The sequence below is a fragment of the Rhamphochromis longiceps genome, linkage group LG1 (assembly GCF_057381845.1).
Source record: "Rhamphochromis longiceps isolate RC_006_pf linkage group LG1, R_longiceps_female_GT1.1, whole genome shotgun sequence".
NCBI lineage: Eukaryota > Metazoa > Chordata > Actinopteri > Cichliformes > Cichlidae > Rhamphochromis > Rhamphochromis longiceps.
Window position 1 is genome coordinate 33796649 of NC_140557.1, and position 25004 is coordinate 33821652.

Consider the following 25004-nt stretch of genomic DNA (forward strand, 5'->3'; position numbering starts at 1 on the left):
TAATTGAGGATGACCGTGTTTTACACAGATAGAGGAGAGAGAGAGCGCGAGAGAGGAGTGTCCTCCTGTGCTGATGTTTTTCCTGTTTGGACTTCCCGTGTTGTTAGATGATCTGCTAACACCAGCAGTTTCCAGCATTGGCATAGTAAATCTGAGTAAACATCAGAGAGAGGGAGAGAGAAAGAGGGTTATATAATACTACTGTTCTCTGGTGGCTTCAGCTCCTCTCTTTGGGGGGAAAAAAATCCTCCATCCATCTCGCTTCCCTCCCAATGAGCAGCAGCAGCAGCCGGGCTCTGAATCAGACGCCGCTTCCATCGACCCTGGACGAGCTGCTCCCCTTCTCCCTCTCCCCCAGCTCTCTTCCTACACTCGCTCCTCCCTCTCTGCCTCCGTCACTGCCTCTTTCACTTTCTAACCCTCTTGCTCCTTCTTCTCCTCCTCTCCTCTTGGCTGTGGATGCCCTCCTCACTTACAGCATGGATTCGGGAGGGGAAGGAGGAGAGGGCTGGATGGAGGACCAGTGGGAGAAATGGTAGGACATCTGTCTTATTCTCTCTCTCTCTTGTTTTTTCTTTTTTCAGTTTATTGGCATGCAGCAACATGGCTGTGTGTGACCTTGCAAGTGTGTAACTGCTAATGTTTCTTCTTCTTGCTATTTGGCATCTCCTCGGTACAGCATGCCCTTGAAGGAGATCGCCTTTATATGACTGTGTGTACGTTTGTACCTAAACAAGAGAGGTAGAATGTGCAGCGGAGGTTGCTGCCTTATGATGACCAAAAATAGGACCATAGAGGCAATCACATGTTATCCTGCTGCATGTGTATTACAGTGGAACTGCCGGTGTAGGAGAAGCACTGTGTAGACGGATTGTTGTCTTCAGAGTTTGTTTTCATGCAGCTGATGATGGAGAAGAGGGTGATTGTACTTGGATCTGTTGAATTGGACGGGACGGTCCTGATTGTGCTCCTGTCCTTGCAGGAGGGCGAAGCTAATGAATGACAGAGAGCATGCAGCCTCATAATTCCTAGTGGTAGTGTAAACGTGAGTAAGGAAGGGAAAAGAGTATAGTTGGAGCTGCTGTGATGACTAAATACTGGGCTGAAAGGTAGAATAGCACGATCAGAGCAACACAACACAGAAACACATGTGATCGTAGCATTTAAGAGAAGTATTATGTGGGGAGCATGGTTTTCCTGTTTTCACTGTAATAAAAGATATAGAAGCACTATTTATTTCTCATTGCTCTTTGTCAGGAGATTTAATTCCATTCTGCATATTTTTCTTATCTCTTTCTATTAACAGAAGTCGTCTTCTCACTGCTGTGTGACCTTCCTTTATGATAAACTGCAAAATGTCTTTTTATCACAGAGATTATATCAAATTCAGATCAACATAAAAAAGAGTTAAAAGGAAAATACCCGTATTTGACCTTGTTTGCCATTTGTGAATTTGCAAGCAAGCCTTAGATAAATGTAGTTCTATCAGGGTTATATTGGGTTGTTTCTTATATACATACATATATAGAGATATTTATATATTACTGAGCTGGCCAAGCACATCATGGCCTGAGCGTGAGGTCATTCTGCCCTTCATTAACACAAGCAGAGAGACAGGCCGAGGAGACACAAACATGGCAGCAAGCTGCCCTGTCACCACCTGCTGTTACAATAATGCTGCAGTTTGTCCCACATCCTTAGCGATATAAAACTGAAACATCCGTCCTGCAGTGTTGTTACAATCTGAAGTTGTTTTACAACATGAGCTGATGGGACTTGTCTGCAGGGACCGTTTAAAAGCTGAACAGTTTAAAACCCACATCACTTAAAGCGAATAATCAAATTAAATAATCTCAGCAGAAAGATAAAATGTGCTGAGAATGGGATCAAAATCACAGATCTGAGCAGGAAATGCTCAAATCAGCCAAGGAGAGGTGAACTTAAGTTTTTTTTGACATGTTGTAGAGAGAAATTTATGTTTTGAGACATATTAGTCAATTTTCAATCCCTGAATGTGTTCTTTTTTATTACAGAACTACTTTTGAATTGTTCTTTCTAAACTTTGCCAAAATTGTTAAAAATTGAAAATATGAAGCCTTTAGTTTCCAAGTCGAATCCCGAGTCCCGTCCTATGTGAGATGTTGCTGAATTTATTTGGTTTTCTCTGCTGTGTCATGGTGATGATGTTGATGTTGGCCGGTTGTTACTACATCTTGACCCTATTTGCCATGTTTCACTTTCAGTAATGATGACACAGTAAATGTGTCACAGGAATCTCTGACCTGGACAGCCCAAGCAGTCTGCTGAGTCAGCCTGCATTGATCGCTGGTAAGGTTGTAAGTGTAGCGAGATGATGAGTATACATAGTGCAGGAATATAATCCCAAGGGAATTCCATTTGTTTTCAGTTGTATTTATTCATTGCCAAACCACAACAACAGTTGCCTCAAGGCAAAGCTAGCAAAGGTGCATCGAGTGTTTGCAGACATATGTTGAAAGGTCGATAGAGCTGGACTGTGTCAGTGGGCTGGGGGTCAAAACCTTACCATTACATACTGATTAAGATCAATCCAAACACTGTATACTTTTGTGGCACTATGGAACAATGACAGTCTTCTTACCACATCAAGTACTGCCTAGATAATCTGGTCCAGCAAACTTCCTGTTGATCAGTGTACACATTTAAATAGAATTCAATCTATTAATATTACAATTTTCAAAAATACAAATTCAATTTCAGGAAGGTGAATTTTAAATTCAGTTGTTAGTGTTTAAAAAAATATTGTATTTGAGTATAAAAATTGTATAAAAGTATAAAAGTATAAAAATTGTATCTGACTTTATGTCCTCTACAAGAGTTTGTGTTGTTTTATCTTCAAATATCCAACAAAAACATGTATCGCTAATTCATAACGAAGAAAGCTTTGTAACTATCCCCACTAGTGAAGACTGTGTCATTTCCACAGCTTTCCCCCCGAGGTCTGCAGCGCTGTTGAAAAGGCTCTGGAGTAGCCCATACTGGAGGTTTCTGCATAAACGCGTAAACCTGTGACACAAAAAACCTGTGACCGAACTCAGACACACACAGACTGTTTTCCTTCCTGGTGATGAAGGAAAATGGTGGGCTGGCATGTAAAAGGGCATTTATTCTTCCAGGACCTGAAGCTCAGTAAAGCATCACTCCAACAGCCAAACCCATCTGTTGTCTGATTGGATTGTCAAATTTGTAATTGACATGACATTGACCAATCAGCTGAAAGGAAGAAAAATCAGGTCAAAATTTGTACTTCTAAGTTGAAATCCACACGCAGCCAGGAAACCTGAGTGCAGAGGTTTACACGTAGTTTTTTGCTTTGTATCTGTAACCAGATCTTAACAAAACATTTTGTAACTCGTGTAAATCTTTTTTACACACACACAAATTCTCATCTGTAGATGCACAAACACAAAACTTTCAGATATTTTGGTTTACCATGTTACAAAACTCAGTACACAAATATGCATTTGATTTACACATACAAAATATTTATGACCACAATTTGAGCCCATAAATGGACAGCTGCTGATTGGATTGTGTGAAACTGGCAGCTGTTTCTACTGCTTATCCCATTTATAATGCTTAGGCAAAAAATACATGATTCATAATAATTTATTCTACTACCTAATAAAATTCTTTAGCAAAATTTCCACTGAACTGAAAACTTAACATTGATGAAGGGAGGATTTATTGGAGAACTGTTGTATTATCGTCTTAGCTTTAGCTGAGTGTACCTAATCAACTGTTAAATGAGTGCATTTGCAACTCCAATTTTAGAAAAGTTGGGATGCTGTTTTGATCACAAGCACCCATTACTGATTCTTTGAATCTTTTCATGATGTTACTGTATATACTGTAGATGATGAGATATTCAAAGTTGTGACAATTTTATACTGAGTAACAAATTGTTGCAGAATTTATATCTGGAGTTTTTTTGCAGATTGGGGAACCTGTGTCCTTCTTTGCTTGTGAGACTCTACCGCCACAAGATTTATTATTTTTTTATATATATACCCAATCATGTTACTCACCTGTTGCCAGATGTTTTGTTTTACTACCACATAGTTTTACAGGTTTTTGTTTCCCCTGTCTCAACTTTTGTGATACTTGTTGCTGCCATCAAATTCAAAAAGTTATCTGTTTTCTACTTTGAAGAAAATATGTGGGATTATAAGATTTGCAAATAATTGCATTCCGTTTTTATTTAACTGCGATGTGACCCGTGCAGCCCATCTTATCTGAGAACTGTTCAACCCTTCACCCTGTGAACCTCGACGTGTGACAATGTAATTTGCTTTGTGGTATAGAGTCTGTTGGGATTTCTCTTTGGCTGCAGACAAAGAGGTTTATTTTTTAAATTATTTCTTTTTCCCACCTCCCTCCATGACTCTCTCCATCTTCACACTTTTCTCACTGTTGACTTAATTGTTATGGACTCAGTCCCTCTCACTTATAACTCTGTAGACTCACCGTTTCATAATATCCCTTGAAAAGCCCGGATTACTGCTCAAAACTTGCAATTTAAACCAGTTAAAATGTTGTTTTTGATAGCTTTGGTCAGAGGGCATATTCAGTCTGGTATTTGATAACTTTTCCTCAGTTGTAGTTTAATAATATATGCAAACCTGTGGTGAAATAGCCCAGGGTTACAGGTTGTCTTGGACAGGTTGTCAACCTGTTGCAGGACTAACATTATTAACATTTTGTATTTGCCCCTGTACACCACCACAGGGTGCTTCAAACCAAACAATTAAGATGTGATTAAAGTTCAGAATTTTGGCTTTAATTGAGTGGGTTTCCAAAAGTACTGCATTAACTGTTGAGGAATTATTGCCAGTTTTCTACACACTCCCCCAAGTGCTCAAACGTAATTGGACAAACTAACAAGCTAACATTATTTCATCATTTTAAATTTAGGTATTTTTACCTATAGGTTAGTCAGAATAAAATCATTAACCTATGATATATAGGTTTTAGTGTCAGAAAAAGATTTAAGGATAATGATGATGTAAATCAATATTTCCTCACCACAAATTGCCTAAAAATGAAAATACCAGTACAAGTAGTTTTATTTAAGGTCATCTAAGTTACTCACATACACTGTGTATAGCTGTGTTGTAAAACGTTTTTTATTTTACATGTATTCCTTTTTTTTTTTTACTTTCCCATTGTCTTCTTTTCTTTTGTTCACTTTGTTCTGTCCTTCCTTCAGTCTGTATCTCCCACCTCCTTCAGGGCTTCATTATGGAGGTAACAGATGCTTTTTCTCAGGCTATTTAACTTTCTATTCCCATCCTCTGACATGTGATGGCTAAAGACTGTAATAGCTGTATGTACACTCACGCTAGCAGTCAGAAATGACATTACCATGATGCATCAGTGGGGGGATGGTAGCTGCACAGGTTTACAAGGTTTATTTGACGGCTTGCTCCCATGCTCTGTCGTCTTTGTCTTGCATCTCAAATAACATTTTGCTCTGACTCAGTCTGTTATGCCCGGAGGCTGCAGGGTAAAGGGACAACATGCAGCCATAATTGCAGATGGGGAAAACTGAACCATTGTTTACTGGATGTTAATTGAATCCTGCCACAGACAGCAGGACCGTACATTTCCCTTTCTGCTGCAGGAGCATTCAAGACGTTTGTACTTCTCTGCAAAACACAAGTTCACTTTTCTTAGTTTCCTATTCTGCATTTTTGCCAGCGGTGGCTTTATGTGACAGTGAATCCAACGAGTAATCCAAAGGTAATGCTACAAGTGGTGTAAGGCATTACCTTCTTTAAATAAGTAGCATGATACATTATAATGAATTATGTGTAATACATTACTTTCCTTGAATAATCACCCTATAGCTCATTGTCACTGACAAAGTATGAGAAGGAGAAGAAAAAGAGTTATGCTGTGTGTATTAATTTTAGTCCCACTTGTGATGAATGAAGTGTAGTGGTGCCAAAAGAAAATCACTTTTACAAACAGCAGATGGAGATATTCACAAAATAAAACAGGCTGATAAAATCCTGGATGCTCATTGTTTTCTGCTCTAAACGAGCAGGTAGTGCTTGATTTAGATCTGCCTGAAATCAGTGCTTGAAACATTTAGTAAGTGCTTTAATACTAAATATAAATCCTTTAGAGGTCTGAGTGAAGTGTATAAAACTATGTGGTATAAGAGTCAAACGCCATGTTTCCATTTGTTAGGAACAGTACTATGACACAAAACAATAGCTTTAGATCTGTTTATCTCTTATAAGTATTAATGTAGATGCCTATGCTTGTTATATTTTGGTCATTTATAGCGACCTATATTCAAATTGTCATTGGACTGAGCATAGGAGATACAAATAACTGGGTCAACAAGAGATTCTGAGATGTACTATGGCTTGAGGATTATATATATATATATATATATATATATATATATATATATATATATATATATATATATATATATATATATATATATATATATATATATATTTTTTTTTTTTTTTTTTTTTTTTAAATATATATGACTCATCTATGCGCTATCCTCTTCTTGTCCCTCTCACCCTAATCTACCCTTTCACTCAGGTTGACCCATGACATCAGCCTTGATGAATTTGAGGACGACGACCTCTCCGAAATCACAGAGATCACAGATGAGTGTGGGATGAGCCTCAATTGCAATGGCCCAGATATAAAGGTAGGATGGCCCCATGAAGAGCTGCTTCTTGGCAGATGTCTTGTCATAGCTGCAGATGTAGTGTTCATCTTCAAGTTATTCTTTATCAGCTGCTGGTGAAAAAAATAATCAGCAGCTCTGAATGAGAGCTGCAGTATACTAGAGGATCCGCTGAGTTATGTAAAGCTGGGTTGGAGGTTCAAATTGTTTGTGTATGCTATTTGTCATTTATAGAAAGCATTCGTGAGTCCTCCTGCAAAGATTATGACATTATTTTTGTGGTGGGACTTTGGGAACTTTCTGAGTGTCTTGGGAAGCTTTTAAGTTACATCAGATGGTCGTCCACTTGAAAAGGCCGCTGACAAACAAGGTCAAAATGATCGTACACCAAAGCCTTTTAACTTTATCTAACAAAGTTTAAAAAAAAAAATTATATCGTATTGTACGTTCCACTCATGCATAACCTCCAGTGTTATTCGTCAAACTCATCATGCGATCCTTCAAAAATTGGGCTTGCCTCCTTTCGGTGACACTCTGTCAAAGTTTGAGTACAGCTAAGGGTCAGTCTCTCCTCTCTGTAGTGTTTTGTAATGAACAGCTGCTGCATTCAGCTTCCTGCCAGCAGAGAACAGGAGCCCGAGGCAGACAGGCCTGACAGACGGTGTCGGAGGCGCTCGCTGAAAGAACTTTGAATGTGATCGCATGCGATTGCCCCGATCCATCCTGGGCATCTAAATAATTCACTCTGAGCTTTTTACTGTTTGTTGAAATCCACCAAGAGTTTTTTTTTGGGAGTTTTTATTTTGTTTTGTTTTTAAGAATAGAAATGAGGGGGTCACTAACAGAACTGAGTAAGGAATATATACATGTAACTATAAGAGAAATAGTAGTGGAGTGGTGCTGAAGGAGAAAATAAATAGAGTTAAATTTGTTATTCTGTCAGATCATCATCTTCTATTTAACTCTACTGCTGTAACCAAGGCAACTAGAGGGCGAGAGGCTTTTCACAGGGCATTTGTGTGAGTAAATAAGATTCTATCTTTCTTTTCCTTTTTCATTATTTCTGTGAGTTATATTTTATCATTTTAGTGAGGCAGTGACTTGACTGATGGGACAAAAATGACTCTAATAATGCAGAGTGGTGGGAATATTTTGGGGTTTTAAAAGCCAGTACTCTTTCACACAGTACTCTTTTTTTCTTGTCTTGCTATCCTGGGAGCTAATTATAGCTCACATTGCTGAATGTGAGCACTTTTTGCTGGAAGTGTCTATGTGTGTGAAGACAGATGACTCATCTCCTTGAAGAGCCTCGCAGAATCCAAAATGGCCCCATGGATGGCAAAAAAGACAAATCTCACAGCGCAGCCAACAGCAAATCTCACGTGTTGTCACTCTCAGGAAGCGCAAACAAACTGTTTTGCTGCTGGAAGAGACAGCTCACTGGTCCTAGTAATGTCACTCCCCTCCATTTGGAAATCTCATGTCCTTTGGTCTAATTTACCATATACCTGCAGTTCATTGCAGTTGGCGGGATTTTGCTGTGCTACAGCAATTCAGTTGGGTTGACGTCTGGACTTGGACTGGGCCATACGTTTTCAGTCTTTCTATTGTAGATTTGCTTCTGTTGTTGTGATCACTGTCCGGTTGCATGTGCCAGTGTTGGCCAAGCCTTAGCAAAGTACAGTCATTCATTTCTCTGCCATGGTGTTATAATTGATATGGGGTGATTAGGGTTTGTTTATTTTTCTCCAAATGTTATATTGTCCATTATGGCCAAGCATCTTCACTTTTGGACATCTAAGCATGTTTGTTTTAGAGCAAAGCATTTGGCATACATACATCATTTTACATATCTAGTCTAAGAAGATTAACTTTCTTTTGGAGCAAGGAACTGGTCGAAACTTGCAATTTAAAGTTAAGGCTGTTAAGGTTCTATAAGAATCAGGAGATTGTGATCCGCTCGCACTGCTTCTTGTTTATCTCCTCAGTATGTCAACCAGTGATTAGGGGGCAAAATAATTGCACTGTTGTTTTATTTAAGAAAAAAAGAAAGAAGGACAGAAATGCAATCCCCTTATTGTGCAATTTTCTTCTAATGACAGTACAGATCCTGTAGGAGACCATTTAGGCTAAAAATTTAGATGTTACTCAAAAGTTAAGGTATAGTTAGTGTGTAGATCGCATATAGTATATTGTTCTTGTTCTAAGATCATTTTAGCAGCTATATGTTGAAGGAGAAAAATTGCAAAATGTCCAATTTAACAATTTCTTGGCGATCTTATGGATAGATAACAGCTACAACAGTCACACGCTTGGAATTGAGTCCAGCGCTTAGTGAATTGTGTATTTAACAATGCTGGTTTCCCGAGCTGTACAGTACATAACCGGACAGAGTCGTATAATCTTTTGTGGTAGTCAGTAACAAGATGTGTTGATTTTCTGAGTGTTTTCTATATCTTGCAATGACTCACCAGTGAGGATGCAGTTTGCTTTTTAGATGGTGTTGAACCTTACACTGAAGGCACCTAGCAGAATAAAGGAAATTGTTGTTTTTGTCACCAGCATGAAATCGTGACAGACACCAGACAAAGGGAGGTTGTAGTAATAAAAAGAAAGATGTCACAGTGTTTATTTTTTAACCACTGCTATTTTCATTGAGGTTTTTAAATCACTACACCCACCCCACAGTTGTACACAGCTTGATTCTTTCAGTTCATGTTTTTTGTTCTATATTTGTCTTGTGCCCAACTTCAATCCCATCACTTAAGACTAAAGGAAGCTGTTTTTAGGAAACAAGCTCTGATGACAAATAACAAATGTAGCCACTGGCTAACAAACATTTTTCGTTAAGAGTTGGCAGAGAACAAGTTACACATAACAGAAGAGATTTACCAAGTGGCGAAGACGTCATTTATTGAAGTAGTTGATTGCTTAGTTTTCAACTAATTCTCCCATTTATAAGTTAGATTTAACAAAAAACGTATTTATGATTAAGTTTAGAGGTTTTAATAATTTTATAAATTATTTTGGTAATTGATCATAGAATCTTCTAATAGACAAAAGGTACAACAATTAAAACAATACCCAACAATCTACATAGTTTCAGTAATATAGAAGAGGAGCACTTTGGGCGTGGTATTTAGCTGTGCTAAAATGGCTAATGTGGCTATCAGATAATTACTACAAGTTAACATGTGCACCAGCCAGGGTAGCATTTATAATACTGGATTAATACTTCATTGTTCTTAAAGTAGATGCTTTCCTCTTTAAATTCCTTTAGCTGTAAGTGATGGGAGGGGCTCTGTGCTTGTTGTGCCAGTTGGAGGAGGTAAAGATGGCAATTTTTTAAAAAAATCATTTTTGTTGCAAACGATTAATTTAGTATTTAAACATTAGTTTTATTATCAGTTAATATCTGAGGTTTTTTGACAACCATAGTAGACACAAATTCAACAAATGGCATATCATCTTCCTCAGTATGCTGGAAGTGTAAATGTTCAGCTTTTTTTAAATGACATTAACCATAAGAACCTTATTAGCCACTGATTTGGTCTTTGTGTCCTTCTTTTCCACGTCCTTCTAATTTTGTTCAGTTTGTCATGTGAACTATGATGTGCTTGAAAACATTTCTTGTAGAATGTTTAACCATGGAAAACAGAAGCAAGGATCAAAGACTGAATCAGCTTGATGAAACAGACTGACATTCTTTATGTTTCAGCTGTAATCACAGACCTTAGGGGCACTGCCTTGTCTTTGCTTCTCATTTTAAAGTGCACAGAGTTTTAGAGGCCCAGTCTGTTTTAAAAATTTATGAGGAGGCAGGGCAGCTTTAGAATATTTGGTAGGGAGCCCTCACACACACACACACACACACACACACACACACACACACAGAGCTGAATTCATCAGTGATCTCATCATCCGATGGGAGACTGAAAATGTATCTGGTCTCATCAATAATGAACGGTCACATGGAAGGAACATCACACACACCAGACATGTGTGGTGCCTACCTGAGTAGGGGGCCACAGAGGTGTGCACTGTGGTATTTGCTCGGTGGGTGGATGGACAGTGGGCTAACAACATTATAAGGACAGAAGTTTTCCACCTGACCTTTTAATCTTTAAGTTCAGGTGTTTTGAGTCCCATTGCCACAGGCGTATACCATCAACCACATAGCCATGTCTCCTCTGGGGCTTGTTCAGTCCTGTAGCTTGGCTGATTAAAAATAGGCCCAAATTGGCCACCAGAGGCAGAAGTAAGCACAGATTGAAAGTAGTGTTAATAGTGGTAGGAACAAGATATTTTGTACAGTACTTCAAATAATTGATGGGACGGGATCCACCCATTCTCATCTGCTTATTTTCATCAGGGTCGCGGGGGGGTATCCCTGGTACCACAGGGCAAGATGCAAGGTTCACCCTGGACAGGTCCCCAGTCTGTCGCAGGGCTAACACAGGGAGACAGATGGGTGTGTTTTTTTTCCTTCTGTATCAGAATCTCTCTTTGATTTATATCTCTTTTTATTAGACTTGGGTAGAAAATATATATTTTTTTCCATAATTTCCTGGCATTTTATTGGGGTATACAGTATATGATAATAAATATAAACTTAATATAAAAGGACATAAAAGCTGAGCTAACTGATATTAATCATTGTAGCTAACCACGTGCATTTCACCCATAAAGTGTCTGCCATCTGGAAAACAACACTCCTGCGCCTGAGGAGATGTCATGATCAACAAGATTGTAGGTATATTTTTGAAGAAATCCAAATTACCACCAAATAGGCCTGAATTGTTAGACTATTTAGGTGCTTTTATCCCAAAATGTTCTTCTCAAACAAAACTTCTGCTTCTTTTGCTCTTATGACAATGTAAATAAATAGATTCTTTGATTCATTTTTGTGGTGAACACACAAACATGAAACAAAAGTCACTTGTTATTCCACAGTTAAGAAGCTTCTGTTGAAGAAGACAGAGAAAATGGGCTTTTATCTAAATTAGTGTGCACATGGCTATTGTGAAGGGTTCTTGAAGGGTTAATGGAGAGCAGCTGATGTCCAGAATGAGACTTAAAGATATTTAGTGCTTCTGAGAGACATAAAGTGACAACATGCATTATAAAAATCAGTGAGAGAGAATGGGAAGTGCTTTCATGCCCAAGTGTAAGGGTGAATGGATTTGATTAGGAGTCATTTGCTGTGTGTGGATGGCTGAAATGTCGTATGTCAGGGTGGAGTCAGATAGGATGGCCAGTTATATTTAAGTGACTGCAAAAACACACAAAAAGCAGCATCTACACACAGATTTACCACACATGGAGAATCAAGGCTTTGTATTATGTCTAGATTCTGCTTTATTTATATTAAATTCACTTGCTTAATGTAAATATTTGAAATGATTTATTTTTTTATTTTACAGAAACAAAAAGAGAAAAACCTTTTAGAGAAAGTTGGAAAAATCTGAGCTATTGAACTTCATAAAAAGGTGTCATGTCCCTTGTGTGTTATTTTAATTACTGATATTTGTAATGCACTGCAATGCACTTCAACAGTATTGTCTTAAAATATAAGGTGCCCATAAAAATGTTTTAAAGGTGAACCTGTATAAATAAGTATCAGTGAAACAGATCCCCTTAATCCAGAAGGGTAGAAGGAGAGTGATATACTGAGGGAGAGTGAGGACGGAAGCAATAGAAAATAAATGGAGCAATGAGAGAGAGAGGGAGTGAAAGAGGGTCTAGCAAAACACCAGTGGAGAAGCAGACCCATTTCCATGGCAACAGTGTTTCTCTCACCTACTGCACATGTCAAAGCTGAAAATACATGCAGTGTTGGCACTTATACACACACAAACACACACACGCACACTGCCCCCATGGATACCGCTCACGTCATCTCATCCACACATGGTAACAGTGGAGAGGAAGCTGCTTCATCAATGCAAACAGAAACAGGAGAAGCCCTGTTTGGCTCTGCTACTGTTAATAAAGAGCAACTGATATGACAGCAGTGTTCTGATATTCAGCCTTGTGCTTACCTTTATGTATTCCCATTGACATGAACAGACACTTACAAGGCCCGACCCTCTCCTGCATGATTCATTTAAGCCAAATTGATATATATATATATAGATATCTATCTATCTGCTCGTTTGTTAATAAAAATGAAATAAAATGCAATACTTTACTGTATTTTATAAGAGCAGAGTGAAGCCAAAACTCTGGATTTGACAAACACATACAGGTCCTTTCAAAGTCGGCGTGGTTCAAATGTTCTCTTTCTATATTTTATTTTTCTGGCATTCGGTTTGCAGCTGAGCAGTACGTTTGGGGTGATTTGACATTTTCAGTCTTTCCTTGTGTTTCCCCTGCTCCGGCTGCTCTGATTGGGAGAAAGAAGAGCATCACGTCTTCAAGGCAGCATCATTTCCTTAGTCACTGATCCCCTTGTCTCCTAGCAACAGGGGGCAGGGCTCTTCAGAGTCCAGTAATAATTTCTCATCATAAACAAGAAGAGGAGAAGAGCATTTGCAGGCTCCATTAGGAGGCATTGATTTTTAGCAGGTGAAAAGGTGAAGTGAAGGAGAGTGAGGGTAGACAAAAGAAAAATATTGGTGGGAGGATTGTTGTTATTAGACACAGACAGACACTGACATGACGTTGCTGCCCTACAACACAAACTCACTGCTCATCACATGCCACTTACAGGTGTTTGCAGTGTGTGTAAATGGTTGGTTGGATATGGCTGTAGATTAAAGATGACCAATTGATAATTGGATTGTTTAAGGAATAGATAGCTGGATAAATCATGACTGCATATGAACGATGAACAGTAGTGACCATGACAACACTAGCTGGGAAGAAGAGGCAGCGAAGGCTGCAGGCCCCAAACTGTGCCCTGCTTGATCACCGGTATTACTATAAGTCTATCCATAGTTTACAAAATTGACATCAAACTGTATTAAAAAAAAGCATCATTTTCCCATAATCTCTGCTGTGAAAAAAACACAGGTTTAAGACATCAACAACATCAGTTATTTATAAACAGTATAACTGTTAGACTGAATGATGAAAGGTGGTATATAGATGGGATGGGATAAATGCCAGCTAGACTGAAATGGATGGATGAATGAACAAGAATCGAATATAGAACATTAGACTGCTGGATGCTTGATAAATGGGTGGATAATAGATTGATGGAAGATTATTAAGTGGATAAGAGGATGGAAAGGTAGATAAGCATACAGATAGCTATGTAGCAGGAGTGGGCAATTAATTAACCGAGGAGGTCACATGAGAAACTGGACCTGTTGTGGAGGGCCACACCAATAAACTGATCTCAGATCTGCTCAGTATTAATATTATCTTAGAGTGACCTTCAACAGCAGTCCCAATCCCCCCTGTGCCTGATCCCTGCTATACAGGATGATCAAAAAAGGATTAAAGATATAGTCAGGCATTAAAAAAGAATTATACTCATAAATATACATTGAATAAGGTGTGACTGTGTCTTCCAACAAATTGATGCATTCTCACAAATAAAGAATTAATCTAGTAACACTATAAGAGCTGTAAGCCATCATGTTGCCCAGCCACAGTTGTGGAGATGGACATGGATGTTCTGTCTAATCACATTTTATGTATGTGGCTGGAGACATATGTAGCATGCCAAAGATGGAAGGGAAGAAAACTTGTAGGTGTTCAAGTTGCAGGGAGGAACATTTTAATTCATGGCTGCAACTTCAGACATAAGATATGAAGGGTTGTACCTATGTTTTATTGTTTTATTTATGTGTTTTCACTATGTGTGTGAAAACACATAGGAAAAAAGACAATGATATCCTCTTCCTCCTCACTTCAAGCCTCTTCCCATGAACTTAAGTCATGGCTCTGTCACATGTAAATGCATATAAACATGCTTATTGCAAATATTGTTGCAGTTACTTATTGTCAGCATATTAGACATGCAACCATCCGATCTACGACAGCTGGCATCAAGCTGACTAAATAATAAAAACACCTCTAGTAGAGATTACATGTAAACTCACACTCCAAACATAGAATTCATGATTGTCTGCAATCTAAGATTATGGAAAATATATATATTTTTAAATTTTTACATGTTGGTGTCAGTCCTTTCTTGTATCATCTTTGAAAGTAATCCATGGTCTGATATATACTCGGCAGTAAACAACCGATCTCCATATACAGTTAATATCTGCATCTTGGCAATCTTTGTGTTTGGCTTATGTCTGTATTTTTAAAGGAGCTTTTATTCTTGCTTTTGCCCTCGTTTTGATTCAAAACAGTTGTATGGGTAAATGACTAAACCATATAAGTCTAATAAATGTGGACTGAGTATGAATGCAATTAGATGAACATTTTCCACTTTAGCTTTTGGCTGTTCAGCAAACCATTATAGCAGTCCTATTTCAAAGACAGGCAGGCTTCTTTCTTTCTTGGGAGTGAGAGACCTCTGGATATCTGGGATGAGTGTCTCACTGCATACAAATGTGCTTGAAGGCAACACTTAGCCAACAGAAATGAATTAACCTCCATTCCATTCAGCAACTGTTACCTTACAGTCTGCAACAAGTAAATTCGGTTAATAGGAGTGCTGTCTGTTACAACAAAGGTTTAAATCTTTACGATACTGGTTATAATACATTCCTGGTACTTGTGATTTCTCGGTGTATGAAGTATTTACAGAACAGTAGCTTATTAAATTATGGGTTTTTTTTCTCTTCCTCACAGTTTCCTTTGTGAGGTTTGTTTCCTAAAATAGTTTAAGGTGACTGTGACTGTGTTTTGTATGGCAGCTGAGAATTACACCAGTGTTTCTCCTACCATTGCCTTGAGGGGGCGATCCAGTACTGCAGCCTCACCCCACAGTCAGCCTAGAGAAAACACCGTTAACTTTAATCTGGACTAGCACAGATGTTTAAAAAGAATATGACTTGGATCCAAACTAAATTTTATAGATGCTAAAACTGACAAAACAAATGAACAAACAAAAATGAATAAATAAATAAATAAAGGTTTGATAATACTATATTACTTAGTATCAAAAATAAATGTTATAGCATTAAGTTTAATTAGGTTTTAGTTCTAGAGCAACTATACTGTTTTTGTTTCATTTTGTTTTTTTGCTCATGTCTCTCAAATTGTAAAAACGAAATAGATTATTTTAGATTCATAACTTTAAATAACTCTAAATAACTTTTTTTTCTGATTGTGCTGTAGAAGGTGGCAGACCTCCAAAACAGTTGTTCAACATTGTTCATGTTCTTGTTTTATTTGCATTTGTTTTTTTACAGGTTTTTCTGTATGTGAGGCAAACAGAGAGCACTAAAGACTATAATAGGCTTAGCAACGACTTGCCATGTGCTGTGTGTGTGTCTGTTTTGTATGTGTAGCTGCAGGGATAGTGATGATAAGTGAAGCAGACTGTACTGTCCCAGTGCCCTCTGACTTACTGTCTCTCAAATGCTTTGCTTGTGTGTTGTTTCAGCAGCAGTGAATCTCTTCTTCTTTTTTGCCAACAAACTCATATCTTGCACACTGTGTATGATTAGCGTTAGAGTAAATAAATGTGCCTAATTTTCCAACTCTTGTTTTATGAATTGATTGTTTAGCCTAACGGAGTCATCGATTTTGAGAGGTTTCATCATCAAAGCAATTAACAAATTGATTCAATTGCAGTGCTGCACGAAAGGCCAGAGGTATTATATCTGTTTCTTTTGGGGGCGTGAATATTTTTAACAATTTCCTGTTTCCAGGGTCAATATCATGAATTTGTTTTGAAATTTTTGTACTAATTTTCTTAATAGAATAGGTTTCTTAGCTTTAAAAGTAAAAAGATAAAATGAGAAATAGCAGAGCAGATTGAGTTTTTACTCTAACCTCATTACTGCAGGTAAATTCTGTCAGGTAGAAAAGCTTGATGCTAGAAATAGTCCGTCTCAGCTTTAAACGGCACTGTGTGTTGGCAGTGAATGTGTTCCTGTTGAAGACAGAGTTGCTTCCAATTGGCTAGCTAAATCTCCTCATCCCATCCACATACACTCTCTCTCACTGTCTTCCTCTCTCTCTCTCTTCCCTGTCTTGACTGATGTCGGGCTTATTCCAATCCCTGCAGAGCCGTGTGAGACGAGGAACCAATAGCATGTCGGGGAAGGCGGAGCTAGGAGCAGTCGGCCAGCTTCAGGCAGAGATGCTGCATTTGGACCTCATCGATGGTGCTGACGGTTACCGCGGTGACAAAGAATCCTCGAAGGCGTCTGCAATTTCAACTCCGCCAGTCACCAAGGACCCTGCAGCACCTGTTACCATGGATACTTACCGGCCCAAGAGACCCACGACCCTTAACCTCTTCCCAATCGTGCCACGCACACAGGTATAGCCTGAATTAATCTTATCCTCTCGCTCTCTCACACACACACACATTCACTCACACAGTTAAACAGTTTGTGGCAGGTGGACAAATATTGATGAGTAATTCTGGAGGACTGTGGGAATGTTTCAGTGTTTTTCTTTCAGTGTTTTTTCACTCCACCTATATTGGAGCCTCCTCTCGCACAAATATTATGTTTGAAATTGTAAATATAACTGGATAACCTACTTGACATCACCACTGGATTCACTACAATTGCTTCTCTGACAGGATGTGTTTTCTCCACTGAACAATAGCCTCAACTGTCATTTCTTTTTTTCTATTGGTGCCCGTCTCTGTTTGCTTCAATGGCGCTTGAGCTCGTGACCATTCGTGTCTGTGTGTGTCTGTGTGTGTGTGTCCATGTAAATCAATCTAAGTGAGGACCAGCACTAAGAAGGAAGACATTTTAGGGTAGTTTTAGGCTTTAGTTTTGGAATGGGAACTAAAAAATGTAAAGTATCGATAAAGAGCAGCGGTGTAGCCATACAAATGTGTGCAACCATGTTCGGGTTTACTGCGACAGTGAAGGTGTGTTTAAAAAATGTATTTGCACTATAGAGCACACATTTAGATTTTTCTTTTTTTGTTCAGTAAAACCTATGAATTAAAAATTGAGCATTACAATCTGCTAATTAAGTTTTGATAATGACAGTGGTATAGTTATGGTTTGAGTAGGTGGTAGACATCAGAGTGAAAGATAGTGATGAGGGCTGAAGTACTTTGTTCAGATAAGGAAAACATTATGACTTGGATCAAAAGGTTATAAAAGCCTTGGTTGTCATGTTAAAGTATGAACTGATTTGGTTCAGATAGTGTTTGTAGTTTGTTAATAATTACTTATTGAGTTACTTGAAGTTGAGGTCCTCATCTTATTGTTTTCTTGACTCCCTCCTTTATATCCGTAATGATTACTAGACCAGGACATTCATCATTATAGCCTCTTGCTAATACGTTGATCTTCTTGACTTGAGGACAGTGTCCAAGTTCAAATAAGACACATCTAATGTGCACAAAATCAAAACCTTTAGCTAGCTCCAGGAGATGTTTCAACACCTGCACAAGCGTCACTGATGTTTCTTTCAGTTCTGGGAAGGAAAAGTAGCATGTAGTGAGTGGATTAGAACTTGTTAGGTGAAAAGAGCTTCAGAGAATATGGTTGGATGAACAATACAGATACTTTGCCTTATAACCGAACAAAATACTATAAAATGGGCTAAAGAGTCAGAAATAATGTTACATGATACATTACACTGTTAATTCAGATAATAAAGGATTTGTTGCCATGACTTGTTAATGTGATGGAATTAATTTGAGAGAAAAAAGGCAAAACCATGTCATTCAAGAAAACAAATTAAATCATTTTATTCATGTTTACATTTGAATTCTAGAAATATTTCCTTTGATTCACTGAAATGTAGAACTACCTCTATGTCATATACATAGTAATGTATACAGTGAGTGAGTTTGGCCTCCTTGAGTGCAGGCAGTCAGCGTGATCAGCCAAGCGTCTACAGCCTGTTTGCCTTTGCTTTGCACTTGATCTGGAAGCAAAGTCTGCTCTGCTCAGTGCTCCGCTTTGTTCCTGTAGGTTGTTTGAGCTGTCAAAAATGAAAAGTATAAAGGAAGTAATTGGTCTCAGTTATGTTTCAGCTGGGGAAATCTTCTTGTCTATTCCAGCACTGTTCATTTTTACCTTTTATACAGCAACTAGAAAAAAAAACATTTAAACCAGTGCTGAAATACTTTACTGTTGAGGTTTCTTTAAAAAGTTTAATACATGCAATGAAAGTGAAGACACAGATCAACAGGCTGCATTTTATACCAGATAAATTCATTAGCAGTTGCGGGTGTCGCGTTTTTACTTAGATACTTATTATTTAAAATACTTTTTGGTCATAAAAAATATCATCAGGTGTGATCAAGGAAATCGGGGTAATATTATGTTTTAGTAAAACGAAACACAAAACAAAATCTGTGTCTGAAATACCATCAAAATTGATAGATTGAGAAGATCACATGGCATTATAAAAAAAAAAAACTGATCTGTCATCGCTGAAGTAGATTTATTAAAGTATTGTTCTGTTATTGAGACAGCATGGCTAAATCAGTTGAGGCAGAGGTGACAGTGAAGACTTTCACAGTGTGCATCCTTACACAGCAGGAATGAGACAGAAGATTTAGGATGATTTCCAGTCATTAATGTTTTTTCTCAGACCTTGAATTGTTAGATGAGGAGTAGGTTGTGTACACTGGGCGACTGTTTCCAGGTCAATGAGTGTGCAGAAATGCAAAAGTATACGGCATATTTGCTCTGCATCGTTTTGCAGCGAGTCCCATGTCTGAACAAAAGCATCTCTGATCAGCGTTAACACACTGAGGGTTTTTTCAAAAGCAGTATTTTTTAATCCAGTAATGTCAATAGTGCCACATCGAGTCAGACTGTTAAGAGGTTGAATTTCATCATTAAAAACCTTTTTTCCTTGTGCAGTGGTCAAATAAATGAGGTAAAATTAGTTTTCTTTATCCATTTTAAAATGAATAACCAGTTCTGATTCTGTCCACCTTTTAGTTGTTATAGTATTTGAAATATCGAGTAGTCAAAGATGCACAGTATAATAAATCTTTTGCAGTACTGAGGAGGGTGCTGCTTTACAGACTGTCTCCATTTTGCTTCCCAATTGAAGTGATTCAGTGGGCAGAGAGACAGATGTCCCTCCGAGAAAGGATTAATCTAACTCTAATTACTTATCGGGCATGCTCCATATGTTGAAGTGCATGTGTGTTTGTGTGGCAGTGTGACTATAAGGAAGGTCTGCTTAGATACCAGCAAGAACAAGTAGCATGTTGTCATTTAAAATTGATTTATAAAGTTTCAAGCTGACCTGGTTTTAATAGCTAGCTCAATTTGCAATGAAATTCATACAGAAAATCCAAATATGGCAGGGTGACACAAGATGCAGCTGTGATAGGCTGAGACAGCTGTCAATTAAGGCGCCCCATCTCATTCATTCAGCTTCCAAGGTCTCCAAACACTTCAACTTGGCAAGCTTGTGTTCTGTTGTATCAAATTCACACAGATTTTAGTCATGGACTCTGAGTCCTCAGATATATGCAGTTGTTTCCTACCTGCTGATTCACTCTTTACCATGGCAACAGCCCTGTCTCCGCCTGGTACACGTAGATGGAAAAGTGAGTCACACGTAGTGGGTGGACGGAGGAGGAAAAGATGTTATTTTGTGCGTGCTGTCGTCACAGGAGTTTCCAGCTCTCCATCTGTTAAAATCTCTGTTTAACTCTTCTGTTATCTACAACTGAGTGTTAAACCATAGTCTTTCTGTGGAAGCCGTTAAAATAAGCCACTGAGTCACAAAATATATCAGTCGTGATAATGATTAGATTCATAAGCGTGTTTGGCAGGTTTTGAATAATTCCTTTTAAAACCTATTTGGTGGCTAAATGCCAAATTTTCTGGAAACACTGCTGGCTTCTTCGGCCTATTCTAGATGCCATGATCAATTAGTTTATTGGTTGCTGCATTTTTATACATATATTTTAAAAAGAGATTAAAACATGGCTTAAGAACAACTTTAATATCATGCTGAGAAGTGTTTCAGTCACTGTGTTGTGACTGATTGTGGGTGTGGACTGGATGCACTGAGTTGTATTTAATTCAGCAGAGATGTCACTGTGAGCAGCCACACCCTTTATGATCTGTTCACCAATCACTGATAAGCTGCTCTTTAAATGACTCCTTTCATCAGTGACAATGATCAGCAACCTCTCTTTTTCTGTACTTATAAATGAAAGTGTCATATAGATACCACAAAGATGTTCATATAGATTTTTGTAACAAGGTTGATTTTGCTTTTATTCTTTCTTGATTTCCATATTTAGAAATGTATAGAAAGAAAGGAAACCTCACAAGTTTCATGACTTCAATCAGCAATTACCCCCCCAAAACAGCCTAAAGAGGCTGTCTGACTGCGTGAGTGTGTTTCCCAGTGGCTTGTGTAAATGTCAGGTCCCTTTAAATGCACACCACGGAGCATGGACAAAAGAGTTCCTGCTCATTCAACAGAATAAAAGGTTTGTGTGTGCATGTGTGTATATGAAGTGAGAGAGAAGCGAGAGGAAGAGAGAGACACACACACTCACACACAGAGAAGTTGTATATGTTGTGTCAGGATCCAGAATTCAGTGAGCAAACCCATCTCTGTTCCTCTTTTATCCATCTGTTGTTCCTTCTCTCAACTTCCTTCCTCTTCTTCTTTTTTCAGGACACGTTAAACAACAACTCCCTTGGTAAGAAGTACAGTTGGCAGGAGAAGGTTTCAGGCTCATCCTCGCCCCTTAAAACAGGTGAGCTTCCCCACATCATGTTTATGAGTCATGTTTTAGTTTAGACACATTTTCTCATTTAGTTGATGGTAACTGGGATGTGCTGGACAGAATCCATTGTTGTGTTAGTAACATTCAGTCAGTGTCGGCGTGTGTGATTTGCATTGAGTCTGACAGCTTGTGTGTCCCTCTGAACCTTGGGGACACTGCTCAGCCTTGGATTAGCTGCTGGGACAAGTTGAGCTAGCTGAGGCTATGCTGTATATTGTGCGTGTTTGGAAGCCAGCTGAGGCTTAAAGCTAGCTAGAGGCTGTCATAGCCCATTGATGCTGTTCTTTGAAGAGCACCATCCAAAGCTAGAGTAACCAGATTCACAGCCAACAGTTAGAAAAACGTAAATATTAGGTGTTAAGTCGACCTTTTAAAGGCAAATCTGGGGAACAAGCTTCCAAATTCAGGTGAAATGAACTTTTATGTTCTATTCAAGTAATAGGGACAAACTTTAGAGCTTTTAAAGCACATTGTTGTGAGATGATGCCCTTTTATTCCATGCCCTATAAATTATATAAATTGAAATAATGGCAAGTGTTACAGTGTTGCTGTCTGGGTAGTTTGGTTTTATTTGGATTGGATTGAATTTCATTAGGTGTGACTGCGAGCACTATAGTCGATTTGTCATTTGATATGTCAGACTCACTGAAAAAAACAAATGTAAATCTGTTTGCCAGATCATTGCTCGTATTCATGCTGCCCCGACGTCATGCCAGCGCATATTAGGAATGGCATAGGCACCGATCGGTTTTCTATCGCCCATTTGCTGGGAGTAAGGGCGCCCTCCGTTTGCGAGGTGCGCCTGGTGCTTGCGGCACAGGGAGGAGAGGGCGGGGCGGCGGGGGATTCTCTGGCTGGCTGGAGCAGCATCTAATAACCAACTCGCAAAATAAAAACAACCCAACAAACACGAAAACACCAGACATTATGATACAGACTTATAATTTGCACCAATGTTTTTTCGAAATTCTGTACGTGAAAAGTGAGCGCGAGAGCCCTCGGTGCGCCTGCTTACTGCTGAAGTCAAAGTAAAACTTTGTCATCTCCGCTACATACAGTACAGTAGGCTTCAGTTACAGCAGTGCAAGTAAACAAACAATATATATAAGAAGAGTAAGAAAATAAATATACACTTTAGGACTCGGGGTAAAGGGATCAATAACAATTAAAAATTTATATTTTACAGTTTGATGATTTAAAGTCTCACACACAACCCGTCGAAAGGGGAGGGGCCCTGCTGCTTCCAAGTAGAGCACATTTCATTCATAATGTTGTAAATCCAAGCCCATTATGTATTCATGATTTGAATCCTGGGTTGTGTGAAATCCCAGAAATACACCTTAGACAAAGTCAATCTGTGAACTAAGGTTTAGGTCTATTAGGTTAATTGTGATGATCCTCGATATGGGGGATTTGTGTTCATACTGGAGTGCAAAATTAGAACCAGAGGGTGTGTTCGCCCAGGGCGCCAAACAGGCTAGGACCGCCACTGAATGAAAAGATTCTTTCAATTTTGCAGTGCTTCTTGTGTGCACAGCTTTAACATTTAAATGAAAATGAAACAGATTTAATTTGAAATCAGTCCTGTCCTGAATTAGCCCCTCTGTTATTTAAATACCATTTCAAAATACTCGGGAATGATGTCTGAATCCCCTGCCAATGGATTATGACATAACACGTCAATCACCTTCTCCTGGCCACACTCTGAATTTGATGAGTAATGGGGATTTGGCTGTGTAATCCTGACATCCGTTACCTAACCATTTCTACTTTTCTCTCTTTCTGTGTGTGCTTTATTTTATCTGCCTGTGCATTCGTTGCCATGTCTGTCTTCGTGCATGTGTGCGCATTTGTTTGTCCATCATGTTTGCGTTTCTGCATCACGTATGTTTGCTCCGTGTGCGCGTCTGGGCTTTGCTTGTGCATCTGCGTCTGCATGTGTGTTTGCTTGGGTGTCTGCATGTTTCTGCTCACGCCCGCACTCCCTCTAGGTGACCTCACCCCTCCACGTGAGCACAGCTGTCTAAGCGACGAGGACAAGGTGCACGGTGGGGGAGCGCAGACCAAAGACCGCGGGACCTCCACCGACGCCCCCTGCAGACACAGTCACACCTCGGGACACTCGCACAGCTCATCTGCAGGGGCTGGGACACGGTCCAAGATTCAGGAGAAGCCACCGGCACCACCACCACCACAGAACTATACACCAGCTCCTCTATATCCTTCAGGGAAAGCGGATGGCAGTGGGTCCCACAGGGAGAGGATTAGATACCACACAGATGTTCATATAGAGCCAACAGAGGAGATCTATCTGACTCCTGTGCAACGTTCCGCAGATCCCCTGGAACCCCCCACCGTCCAGGACCGGCCTTTCCTCTCACAGCAGACTGAGCAGGGACGCATGTCCATTAGCTCTGACACAGAGGGACCACCTCCTTATCAGCCCCTCCCGGACCGGACCAACCCCTCCATCTATGAGGAAGACGAGATCTATGTCCCCCCACCGTCATACGCTTCCTGTGTAGAGTCCCTCATCACGCCACCTAGCATGGCTGTGTCAGCTCACTCCTCCCATGCACTGGACCTCAGCCTAAAGGGGACAAGTACAGGAGCTGGGGCAATGCTCAGGGCTGGGTCATCAGTTGAGTACGTTGATGCCACAGATGAAAGCTACTGTGGGGACGACGAGGATGTGGACAGGTTAATAATGGATGCAAAGATGAGAAAGGGAGGGGTAAAGGGAGCTGCCCCACCGAGGACTTCCATGAGCTCAGAGGCCAGCGGCCTGACATATGACTCAGTTAAATATACATTGGTGGTGGATGAACATGCTCAGCTGGAGTTAGTCAGTCTCCGGCAGTGTTACCAAGGCTACAGCGATGACAGCGACTCGGCCACCGTCTATGACAACTGTGTCTCGTCTCCATACGAGTCAGCCATCGGAGAGGAGTATGAGGAAGAGGAAGAGGAGCATGACCCTCGTATGGGAGGAGTGCGTCGAGAGGCCACAGCGTGCCTATCTGAGGATTCTACTCCAGAGGCAGACCTCCACTTCTCCAAGAAGTTCCTCAATGTCTTCATGAATGGGCGCTCTCGCTCCTCCAGTAAGTCTGGTAAAAACTCAATTCCAAACATAAATGGTGGCGATGGCTAGCATTTAGCTTTTGGTTTGTTTTTTTGTTGCGTAATAGTAGTAGTAGTAGTATAAAGACTTCTTGAAGAAACTCACTTTGGTTAGCAAATGTGGTCGTCTGACAGTGCTGATGGCAGTTTGGGGTTTTGTTTTTGGTTTTTTTTACATTTTTCCCTTTAATCCATTAACTACATTTCTGAGACTTGCTTGTAAATGCCAGGAAGTTTATCAGCACTACTGGCTGGTGCTCTGCCTAATTCTCTTTAAATATACACTGTCAGTGGTGTCTAGCCAAACTGGCAACAATTGCTATTCAAGGCTTAAAGCAGCGCAGCTGATGAAGCAAA

At 39.4% G+C, this 25004-nt stretch overlaps 1 protein-coding gene across 1 annotated transcript in view; it reads left to right on the forward strand.

The window, feature by feature from the left end:
* mapk8ip1b (mitogen-activated protein kinase 8 interacting protein 1b) overlaps positions 1-25004 on the forward strand; it is a 45624-nt gene that overhangs the window by 11007 nt on the left and 9613 nt on the right. The window contains exons 2-5 of the mRNA XM_085412251.1: positions 6607-6718; positions 16839-17096; positions 21413-21494; positions 23516-24628. Of these exons, the coding sequence (XP_085268377.1) occupies positions 6607-6718; positions 16839-17096; positions 21413-21494; positions 23516-24628 (1565 nt within the window). The remainder of the gene's footprint in view (positions 1-6606; positions 6719-16838; positions 17097-21412; positions 21495-23515; positions 24629-25004) is intronic.